Source organism: Citrus sinensis, chromosome 9 (assembly GCF_022201045.2).
Source record: "Citrus sinensis cultivar Valencia sweet orange chromosome 9, DVS_A1.0, whole genome shotgun sequence".
Lineage (NCBI taxonomy): Eukaryota > Viridiplantae > Streptophyta > Magnoliopsida > Sapindales > Rutaceae > Citrus > Citrus sinensis.
The window spans coordinates 8,358,179-8,369,869 of NC_068564.1; the positions used below are offsets into that span (position 1 = coordinate 8,358,179).

At 33.7% G+C, this 11,691-nt stretch overlaps 2 protein-coding genes, 1 long non-coding RNA gene and 1 pseudogene across 4 annotated transcripts; 2 read left to right on the forward strand and 2 right to left on the reverse strand.

Moving 5' to 3' along the window:
- Nucleotides 1-573: 573 nt before the first annotated feature.
- LOC102609833 (agamous-like MADS-box protein AGL61) lies at nucleotides 574-1,140 on the forward strand (annotated as a pseudogene).
- Nucleotides 1,141-5,686: 4,546 nt separating this feature from the next.
- On the forward strand, nucleotides 5,687-6,247 carry LOC102611946 (agamous-like MADS-box protein AGL62). The gene has a single exon (XM_006492900.2). It carries the CDS (start codon nucleotides 5,687-5,689, stop codon nucleotides 6,245-6,247), a length of 561 nt encoding a protein of 186 aa, XP_006492963.2.
- A 1,192-nt stretch (nucleotides 6,248-7,439) lies between these two features.
- On the reverse strand, nucleotides 7,440-9,562 carry LOC127899661 (uncharacterized). Of its 2 annotated transcripts, XR_008051566.1 has the most exons (3): nucleotides 9,019-9,562; nucleotides 8,512-8,605; nucleotides 7,440-8,225 (listed from the first exon to the last, which is right to left on the reverse strand). It is a non-coding gene; the product is annotated as an uncharacterized LOC127899661 (long non-coding RNA). The 2 variants fall into 2 exon arrangements; XR_008051565.1 differs by lacking the exon at nucleotides 7,440-8,225 and having other exon boundaries at nucleotides 8,389-8,605.
- Nucleotides 9,563-9,876: 314 nt separating this feature from the next.
- LOC127899771 (non-functional pseudokinase ZED1-like) lies at nucleotides 9,877-11,402 on the reverse strand. Its single transcript, XM_052433844.1, has 2 exons — nucleotides 11,310-11,402; nucleotides 9,877-11,038 (listed from the first exon to the last, which is right to left on the reverse strand). Exon 2 carries the CDS (start codon nucleotides 11,029-11,031, stop codon nucleotides 10,015-10,017), a length of 1,017 nt encoding a protein of 338 aa, XP_052289804.1. The 5' UTR covers nucleotides 11,032-11,038; nucleotides 11,310-11,402; the 3' UTR covers nucleotides 9,877-10,014.
- Between the last annotated feature and the right edge of the window lie 289 nt (nucleotides 11,403-11,691).

Below are 11,691 nucleotides of genomic sequence, written 5' to 3' on the forward strand. Positions count from 1 at the left end.
TGCACTTCTACAAGATTTTCCCTCAATTGCTGCAAATAATACGGCATTACTACCATATATAATAAGCTCAATCAGCAATTTCCGGGATGAAAGTGATTGATTAAATTTTTTTCTTTTTTCTTTTTTTTGAACAAAGTGGTTTTCATGTCCTTTGACATGGTCATTTTTCTGATGAAATTGTAAAAGAAAAGACACAAAGAATTAGTTAGGAGGTCACAAATCTGTATAACTATTCTAAGTTGTTACCTTACCATATTTTCTTCATAATTGTTAATGATTTAAAATCTTTAGAGTTTATGGTATCTTACTGAGCAACTTGACACACTCGTCTTTATAGTGAATAATGAATTAAATTGTTTAGAGTTTAACGTACCTCATTTAGTAACTTTATAGACTTATATTAAATTTTAAAGGTATGGTAAGTTAACAACTTATGCAGAGAAATTCTTGACCTTATACTAATTAATTCCACGTGCTTTTCCTCTTATAAATTCATCAAAAAATGACCATATCAGAGCACAGAAAAATCATTATTAATAAAAGAGAAACCAGCCAATTACATTGATTTTGGAAATGGCAGGTAAGAAAACCAAAGGGAGACAAAAGATTGAGATGATAAAGATCGAGAATGAGGATGACAGATTAATAACATTCTCTAAACTGAGATAAGGGATCTACAAAAAGGCCACTGAACTTGTGACTCTAACTGGCTCTGAGATTGCCGTTGTTGTGTTCTCACAATCTGGGAAGCCATACACCTTTGGTCACCCCTCCGTCGAGGCTGTTGCAAATCGCTTCCTTGGGATGAACCAGCTGCCTAATGACAACATTCATTCGCTGGTTGTAGGTCACCGCCAGGTGAGCATTAACGAGCTGAATCAGCAGCACAATGAGCTACGGCGCCAGCTGGATGAGGAGAAGGAACAGGAGAAGATGTTGACGCAGATGAGGAGGGGTAAAGAGACTCAGCCGCGTTGGTGGGAAACCCCTATTGATGAGCATAATCTGCAGGAGCTGCTTCAAATGGATTCAGCAGTTGATGATCTGCACCAAATTTTTCTGGCCAAGCTCAATGAAAGGGCTGCTGCTGCTGCTGTCTCTTCCCCCGTGGCACCTTCCTTGTATTTTCATCATAAATAATATACCTCATTTTCCATTTGGTTTGGCATTTGTCTATAAAATATCTGAGGTTGCGGGTCCAAATGATTAACTGGATAATGCTTAGAAACTACCAATCGTAAATGCCTATGATATAATTTGAGAATGCAAGTTATTGTTGTGCCTAAAAATGTGATATGGCTTGGTGAGCATCATTAGCAGCAATATTCAAAGTAATCTGTCAATTTGTCCAAGTAATTTACTTGTTCATGCTTGGTGAACTAGATTTACTTTCAAAACCCCAACTTTCCAAATACATCATCGAGCCAGCTATTCAAACCATGTTTATAATCACAAGTAGATAAATAAACCCTCAAGGAAGTAGGTAGCTACAAATATTTTTAATTTCCTCAATTTGAAATTTGATTAAAAACAAAGATAAACGATTTTGGTGGGCGATCAAATGATATGAACGTATATGTAAGGTTTCGATGGAGATAAAAATCCCTTTCCATTAAATATTTACGCCTACCCCAAGTATTTCTTATCGAACTCGGGTGATCGGGTACAAAGTGAATTCATGGCCAATTGTATTATGCCCATGAGACGTATGGTTCCACATAATTGTTTGTGACATAGAGTAATAAATATTTTGAACGTAAAATCTTAACAAAAAAATTCACAACTATTCAGGTAAAATAGAACTATATAAAAAGAATTAGGTGAACTTCAATTCATTCCCTCGATAGAATGACAATCTTTAATATATTTCGAAAAAGTGTGAAAACCTCTATTTACCTTAATTTTAATTCAAAAGATGATAGAAAATAGGGGGCGCTTTGATTGGGTGTGTGTGTGTCTATATATATATATATAGAAAAATTTTCAATCTAAAATTCTAAAGTATGAAAAAGTCCGAGAAAGTTTTAAAACCCTATAGTTTTATAATGTTAATTTCACAATGTTTTAAAACTGTACAGTTTTGAAGCTTTCCTGAACTTTTCCACACTTTAAGATCCCTGACCAAAAAACTATTATATATATATGTGTGTGTGTGTGTGTGTGTGTGTGTGGTAAATGCCGATAAATTGATATTTTCACACTTTTATAGAGTAGATTGAAGATCGTCATTTTAAGTAGGTGGTAAATTAAATATTCTCCCCCTAGGTAGGGGTAAATTGAAGATATATTTACAAGATTATCGTTCTAAAGAATTTAACATAGCAAAATGGAATTGCGATTATGGCACGTTTATTGAACAAGCATTTGGAGTATGATAGGATGACGTGATCGTAGTCCTAGCAGCAAGAGAGAGAAAGAAAAGATGCATAAAGTATAAATGCCTTAAAATCTTCATTTCAGAATCAGCCTAAGTTGTTTTCGCACATCTACCATTTGAAGGTCTATCACGTACTCATATAGATAGATAAATTAATTGATGACAACCAAAAGCTTGCAATTTTTTGCTGTTTTGCCCAGCATAATTTCGGAAAGATTTATTAATTGCTGACAACCAAAAGCCTTTAAATTTTAATAATTACTGGAGTGAGTGTGAGGCTAATTAGGTAACAAATAAAAAAAATTCAAATATTGGTAAAATAGTATCCATATATAGAAATAATTAAGGAGTAAACCCACTATTCAAGTATTTATAATTACCGATATACCCAAATTGCAGATTGGCAATATCCCCACCATTTTAAACACCCAATATATATTTTTGGGTTGGCACCTGTCTGTGGGGATCTGAAGTTTTTTAAAATATATGCACTACCTTATTGGGTGTCTAAAATGGTGGGGATATTTCCAATCTGCAACTTGGGTATATCCATCCCATTTTAGATAACTAATTTTAAAAGACTCAAATAATAAATATAAATAATTTAATCTTAATAATAATAATAGTAATATTTTTAATATTTACAATAATTTTAAAATTTTAAATTATTATATTTATTTTAATAATATATTTGTATTTATTATAGAGATTGTAAATAAATCTTTGGGTTACATAAATTTTACAATTAACAAAATATATTTAATGTATTAATAATATTAAAATTATTTTATATAATAATTTTAAATGACTAAAATTTTTATACACTTATTTTAATGATACATTTCTATTTATTCTGAAATTTACTTTAGTATGGTAAAATATGTCTAACAAATTGTCAAATATTAAAATATTTTTTATAATATTGAAAATATATTAAAATGCATATATTATTTCATTTATTTTAATATTATAATTCTAGTAAAATATCATAAATAAATTTTTGGTTTGAGAGAAACAAATGGTATAATATTCAAAAGGAAGTGTTGATGTCACTTGTTGAAAACATAGGGGGCTACATTATGCTATCCCAAATATTGTTGTTCTATTGTTGTTCGCTAACTAGGCAAATTGGAGTTAACTTATCTGTAACATGCTTCAATTAATAACCATGAGAACTCCAATTAGTAATTTTTAATAGAACATAGTTGTATTTACATTTATGCATATTACGCATTCAAGCGCGTGCATAAGTACGTGTATTTTACGCACTTTTCCCTATAAAGATTTAACATTTTCCTTAAACTCGGGTCAAGCTTCAATATTTTTAGTACTAGCAAAATATAAGAATTATTTATTTATTTAGTTTTATTGAAGAGAAGGTGATTGGGTTCATCTTTGTGTGAATTTCTAGGGATTTTGATTGATTAGGTTTTAACATGAAAATCATGATTAAGAATCAAAACAAACAGACACGCTTGCAAATCCAAAAAGCTAGCTAGTGTCAAGTATGTCAAGTTTTCCCTTAATTCTCATTCTTTGTTAACATTTGATATTAGTTATATTTTTATTTTTGTCATTGATTTTCCTATTTTCCTTTTCAGACTTATTCCCCACGATTTGAAGATGACACTACATTGAGCGATCGACCACTTTTGCAAGGTATGCGAGACTTAATTGTGTCTCTTTTGCCAATCACAGTCTCAATATCTCGTCATCCAATCGACCACATTGCTGACTTCATTATATTGCCCATTCACTTTTGGAGGCATGCACGCCTACATCGACATCGTTCCTATTTCTTCTGGTGTCGATGTGTAGAATTAAAAAATTTGAGTCTGGTGTTACGTATTTATTATTTCCTTTATCGCTGGATCACTACCTCCTCACCAGTCACATTATACTGGCCTACCACTTTAAGGACGCATGAACGCCCTCACTGTGCCTCTTTGGTTGGCATCGAATTGTAGTTCTCGACATTTTAAATTTGATGGTATCCATTACAACGCTGTTCAGCCACTAAGCTTCATTGACAATATTATGTTGACCTACAACTTCTGGGAGAAATGTGTGCCTGCATCATGATGCTATTTTGCCAATAACAATCTCACTGTTTTGCAGATCTCTAAATCTCATCGCCGGTCATTGCGCCATTCCCAACGATACCAACAGAGCCATTAGCTGTGGTGACGATGTCACGGTACTTTTTTTTTCAAAATTATATTACATCATTAATTATTGATTTTTAATAATAATATATTTTATCATTTACTGATGGCTTAATATCAGTTAAATTGATTTTTAAAAATTATGAGTATTTAAACAAAAAAAAAAAAAAACATATTCAGTAGTTTCATTCGACGTGTAGATTGTCTCTAGTTGAATTCTTAACTCATGCATGTTTCCCATGAAAAAAAATCAATAGCAGAGGGAAAACACAAGAGAGCACCTAATATTTTCTAATATGTAGAATTTACCACAAATTCTTTGTACAAGCTATTTTCTACAAATATTTGTGGTATAACAGTTAAAGGTGATTGGAAATATCCCATGATCCATGTACTTACTAATGTTATTCCACTTCACTTTGTAGAGAAAATAGTTTATGCAAAGAGTTTATGATTCTAGCATTACTTTTAGTAAAATACGGCATATGCGTACATATACATATGTACGACATAAGTTTTTGGTGAACGAAATCTTTATTTTCATTAGTTTGTTTTATATTTTAGCTGACAATGAGGTTATTAATTAGTACAGACTAGAGTGACATTTTGATTTGCAAAAATATTAGATACATTTTTAAAACTTTTCCCTTTTTTGTCACACATCTATGGCGCATTACTACCATATATAATAAGCTCAATAAATTTTTGTTGGCTGCCATTTCCAAAATGAATGTGCTTGCCTAATTTATGTTTTATGAGCAGTACAGTGGTTTTCATGTGCTTTGATGATATGGTAACTTTCTGGTGAATTTATACGAGGAAAGACACAAAGAATTAGTTAGTAAGGTCATGAATTTATCTATTCCTAGTTGTTACCTCATCCTATTTTCTTTTTATAATTGTTAATGAATTAAATTCTTTGGGGTTTTAGGTATCTCATTTAGTAACTTTACACCTTGTATTAGATTTTGAAAAACATGGTAAGATAATAAGGTAACAACTTAGTAAGATAAATTCCTTACCTTATACTAATTAATTCTACGCGTCTTTCCTCTTATAAATTCATCCCAAAATGACCATATCGGAGCACGAGAAAATCATTGTTCATAAAAAAGAAACTAGCCAGATATCATTGATTTTGGAAATGGCAGACAAGAAAACCAAAGGGAGACAAAAGATTGAGATGAAAAAGATTGAGAGTGAGGATGGTAGGTTGATCACGTTCTCAAAACGTAGATCTGGGATCTACAAGAAGGCCAGTGAGCTTGTGACTCTCACGGGCTCTGAGATTGCCATTCTGGTGTTCTCACAGTCTGGAAAGCCTTTCTCATTCGGCCACCCTTCCATTGAAGCTGTTGCAAACCGCTTCGTGGGGTTGAACCAGGCAGCAAATGACAACACTCATCCGCTGGCTGAGGCTCACCGCCAGGTGAGAATTAATGAACTCAATCACCAGCATAATGAGCTGCTTCGCCAATTGGATGAGGAAAAGGAACGGGAGAAGGTGTTGAAGCAGATGAGGAGGGGGAAAGAGACTCAGCCGCGTTGGTGGGAAACTTCAGTTGATGAGCTTAACCATCAGGAGCTGCTTCAAATGGATGCAACAATTGATAATCTGCATAAATCTTTTCTTGCCAAACTCAATGAAAAGACTACTGCAGCCTCTTCCTCTATGGCACCTCCTATGTATTTTTATCATAAATAATATTTAATATTTTCCTTTTGATTTGGTATTTGTCTCTAAAATGAGAATGCAACTTACTGTTGTGTCCAAAATTGGATATAAAATGCTAAACAAAACTATCAACCGTGAGAAATAGAATTTTCACCATGACGGCAAATGCCGATGATATAGTTTGAGAAAAAAACTTAATTGATGTGCCCTGGATATAATTAATCTGGTCAGAATCATTAGCAATCATACTCAAGTTGATTTGTCGTGCAAAGTAATTACTAAGTGAATAGTAGTCATACTCAAATCAATATGTCATTGAAGTAATTATTAATTGATTTGTCTTTTCAACGACATCTTCGAGATATTTATAAATCATGATAGAAAGTAAATAAATACATTCCAAAAAAGAACTCGGCCCTCTAGGAAGTCTATCTAATTTTAAATATATTTGAAATTCCTCTACTTGAGTGAGAAATGATCAATGGCACCTTCAAATCACACAAGTTTATGCTACAGATATAAAAAAACGAACATATTGAATAACTTTTTATTCCAAAATTAAATGGGATTTCCTTTCAAAAAGAGAGAGAGAGAGAGAGAACAAGAACAAATAAGAAAATGGAGAGTTGAGCTGAATGAGAAAGAACAGTAAAAAAAGAAAAAAAAAAGGTTGAGAAGAGAGAATAAGGAAAAAATCATAGAAATTAATGTGCAAAACTTAGTGTTCCGTGTAATTTAATATTTATATAATCTTCAATCTTTGATCTAATGGTTTAAAATTCGTGTAAAACCTGTGTAATTTTGAAGGGGTCATTAATCCATCCTTTGTTTGAAATTTGATTAAAAACAAAGGAATTTAGTGGGTAATCAAAATAGACACAGGTAAACACCAATACACACACACAAGTTAGGGATAGAAATTAATGAAAACTACCTGCTAAACATTAATCCTTGTCTCAAAATTTTACTTGAACTCAGGTGATTGGATTGAAAGCGAAGTCACATCCAATCGAACTCGGCCTATGGGAATTTTTGTTACACATAATTGTTTGTGATGCAAACGAATAATTTGAAACGACCCGTCCCGTACTCCAGGGCGGGTCTATCTAAACTCGTATAATCGAATCAATAATAATTATGATATCTAAGAATTTTATCAAAAATTTGACAAAATCTCCCCTATAAATAAAACATCCCCAAACCTACAATTTACAAAAAATACGCTAAAAATAATTCAATATTCATCCATCCTTCATAACTAACTTCTCAAGTCAACATACCAAATATCACCCAAATCATTCTAATATTAAAATATAATGGTTATCCTTAATTACAAAATATAACAAATACATACAATTCGCAATATCTCAAATATAAAAATATTAAATCTACGACTCCTAGCACCATCACGTGGCCACAATTTCAAATCTAACTATCGTTGCTGGGTCAACTAATGTACCTGCAAATCTCCTATGGGGGGAAATATAATAAAAATGAGGTGAGTATAAAACTCAGTGAGCTCAGTGAGTGGATAGTAGTTTTTGAAAAATAAATTTATTTAAAATGATTTAATTTTTCTCAAATCAATTTCATCAAAATATCATAACTTATATAAACATATTCAATTCAAATCAGTCACTGAAATAACTATATTACATAAATCTGAATAAAATCAATGAAATCATAATACTTATAATACCAAAAACTATCATCAAACAAGTACCCAGAGGAATGATCTCATCATATCCGGACCTCGACGGACGGGCAATCAGGGAACCATCATGCCCCGGAGCTACAACGGATAGATAGGGAAATCTCATCTCGTATCTCATGTATCTCAACATCTGTATCTTTGTAATCATCATACTGCATGCATAAGCCCCCAAAAGGTAAAAGCGCCCAAACACACGGCCCAAAGTCTCTATGTGTGTTCAAACAGGCCCCAAATGCCTCTATCTCATCTCATTTGTATCTCTGTATTCATCTCGTATTATCTGTATCTCTGTATCTGGAGGGAAAGGGTATTGTCCAATGATTTTCCAAACAACTTTTTATACACATGTTCATAAACATATAATCACATCTGAAATCTCATTTTCTTTTTATTTAACATATCTCAAATCCACTAAATTCTAATACCATGCATTTACTCAAAAATGACAATAAAATCATTAATCAAACTCATTCTTGATAACAATAAATATCAACACGTAAATAAAAAATCAATTGTCTAGAAAATCATTAAATCGAAGCATAAAAAACATGTTGTACTGTATGGTAAAATCAGAATATACTATGAAAATAGGTTTTGTATATTCTGCTCACAGTGACGAAGTCCAGACTCGGTATCAACAACGTCCGCGGGTTGATTCTCGTTCACGGATCCTCCTAATCAAGGAAACAACATAATCATTCACAGTAAATTTGAAATACAACAAATTTTACATAATAATTCTCAAAACGAATATCTATCCACAATAAACTATTCCCGCATGCACAAAATTACCAAAATACCCATGCATGCCAAAATTACCAAAATGCCCACAACATCATTATTTTACCAAAATTATCCTCAAAATCTTCAATTACTAAATTGTCCTCAATTCAGATCACGAAATTACCACAATATCAGAAATTATGAAATTACACTCGGAGCGTAAAATTACCAAAATGTCCTTAACGACTTAAATTACTGAATTACCCTCGAAATCTCAAATTACCTCACTGCCTTAACCTAAAATTACCAAATTATCCACTGATTCCATAAATTACAAATTCACCCTAAGGTTTTATGAATTTACCGAATTGCCCCTGCCGGTCAACGGTGACCAGACTTCAGTCAACGACGACAGGAAGCTTAGGTCTGATGGTTCAGACCTCGGTGAGTCCAATGGTGCCGGCGGTGACTTACCACGCGCGGCGATGGCGGCGGATCGTGCTCCCAAAGGCCCGAGCTTTCCAAGTGGCCGATCGTCAACAATCCGGCCGTTTCAGGTGGCAAGGTTGGTCGGAAAATGATGATGGTGACGTGAGGAGTAGAACCCAGCTGGAGGCGTGCCCAAACTCCGGCGAAATAGACGGCGATGATGATGGGTTTTTGCCGCGTCTTTTCGAGCTTCGATCGTCGGTATTCTTGCCGTTTTCCGGCAACGAGGACGGCTGGGTTATGACGGCCGGCTTCCAAGCTTCCGACCGGTACCAAGCTCGGCCGGTGAGGTGGCCCGAATCGCGAGATCCGTCTGGGTCAAGGTCACGGGTCGGGTCGGTTTTGCGGGTCAAACCGGATCAATCTCTCTCTCTCCTTCTCTCTCACGTGCCCCTCTTTCTTTCCTTTTTTGAAAACCAGTCTCCCACTTTCCATTTATAGAAACCAGCTTCTTTTTTTTTTTTCACTTAAGCTTAATACAAATTAAGCTAATACTAGACCCGTGACGAAAATAAAATCCGACTACCTGAGCTTTTAATCGTGCTCAATTTATCTTGATTTAATGTTGTGACAATTTTAAAATTAATATCGAAGAGGAAAAATTAAATCATACACTTAATTAGTAAAAATCAAAATGCATATGTTACATAATTCTTTTGAAATTAAAATCTTAACAAAAAATTCACAACCATTCAAGTAAAGTAGAATTATGAAGAAATTAAAAAAGTGAAGTTAAATTAAATTTATCTCGGAGTACCAATTGTGGTATAGTTATTCGACATGCCATATGAAGTATGATAGAATGACATGATCGTAGCAACAAGAGAGAGAAAGAACAGATGAAGAAACTAGGAATATATGCTTCATAAAATTACATTTCAGAACGATGCATTAGCCTAAGTTGTTTTGCCACATCTACCATTGTAGGTCTATCATCTGCTGATACAGAGAGACAATTGAAGGCCAGCCTTGTGAAAGCTTTCAATTTTTGCTCTTTTGCTGAGCATAATCTTTCTCCAACAATTTCGGGATCCACTATCTCAGTGAACCTACTCTTCTTAATATATTTTCTCACACGATCAGACAAAAACCACCCATCTTCAGTTTCTCGATCAACCGCCCTCTGTCCAGTCAAGAGCTCAAGTAGCAACATACCAAAACTATAAACATCACACTTCTCATTGCAATCACCTGTTGCAATGTATTCAGGAGGAAGATATCCAAATGTTCCCATCACCCTGCCTCTTATGCGTGTTTCACCCACTGGAACAGATTCAGAGTACGAAAAATCAAACAGTTTGGCAGCAGATTGTCCCTGGAATAAAATATTCGATGGTCTTAAGTTTCTAAAAACAATAGGCCTGGAGAAACCAACATGGAGATATGCAATTCCATAAGCTATCTCCATTGCAATCTTTAACCTCAGTGACCACGTGACAGGTTCAAAATTGGGTTGACGAGGATGATAAATACAATCAGCAAGAGTTCCATACTCAACATATTCAAATACCAAAACAGGATTTTCAGTTTCTAGGCAGCATCCAATCAGCCTTATCACATTCTTGTGATTCATTTGTGATGCAAATACAATGTTATTAAAACAAAATTCAGCTGCATAGTCGGAGTTTACAAATTTCATGATAGAAACAGGATAGTCATGCAGAAAACCCTTGAATAATTCATAGCCCAATCCAGTTGTTATAACTTTCTGTCTGTCATAATTTTTTGTTGCTATCTTGAGCTCGTTTTCATGGAAACAACGAATAGGGTTGCGTTTATTATCACAAGATTTGATCAATTTTTCAAGAAAAACTTTGCCATTCATCAACATAAATGTCTCCTTATCAGCCTTGCCCAGATGCTTGATCTTTCTAAAAAACGAACTCATCTAATACCTATTCAGAAACCAATGAAATGCTTTCACTGAATTGAAATAAGATAAAACTAGTATAGTAGTACAACTTTTAAATGTTCTATTAAGTTTTCAGGAAAAGGAAATATTTTCATCAGTGACGTTTCATGTTTAATATGAAGTAAAGAGAAAATATTTGATTGTTTATTTCTTCTGATTCCAGAAATGTAACATTAGAAGCATATAAATGAAAACATGGCGCCGTACGCACAGATGCACTTGAAGAAAATGAAGCAGAGCATTGAAAGATATACCTTTGGGTGGCCAATTCCAGTGTTCAGATAAAGGAGATATAGCAGTTACAAGTTTGGGAAAGAAGCTCCAGATTTGGCATGTGTGTATAAAATCTGAAGCAAGACTTCAAATAACTAAAGTGAAAATTGACATCTTTGCAAGTCTTCCCAGTCAACCATATGCAAATTTCCATATCTAATGTTGACATGCAATGTAAAGTAAGCCACAGACATAACATGTGCTAAAGGCTCATCTATTTGTTTCAGATAATTGACAGCGTCTATGTATAAAATGTACTGTTTTATACTTCAATTTTGACTTGAAATTTAAACATATTTTAAATCATTCATCCCATCCAATCAAAAAGTGCAGGGAGTTGCTAAGTTAGTAACATTAAACTAC

Bases quoted from the DNA above. Each gene is read 5' to 3' on its own strand.
- LOC102611946 (XM_006492900.2), top strand. From the start codon at position 5,687: ATGGCAGACAAGAAAACCAAAGGGAGACAAAAGATTGAGATGAAAAAG.
- LOC127899771 (XM_052433844.1), bottom strand. From the start codon at position 11,031: ATGAGTTCGTTTTTTAGAAAGATCAAGCATCTGGGCAAGGCTGATAAG.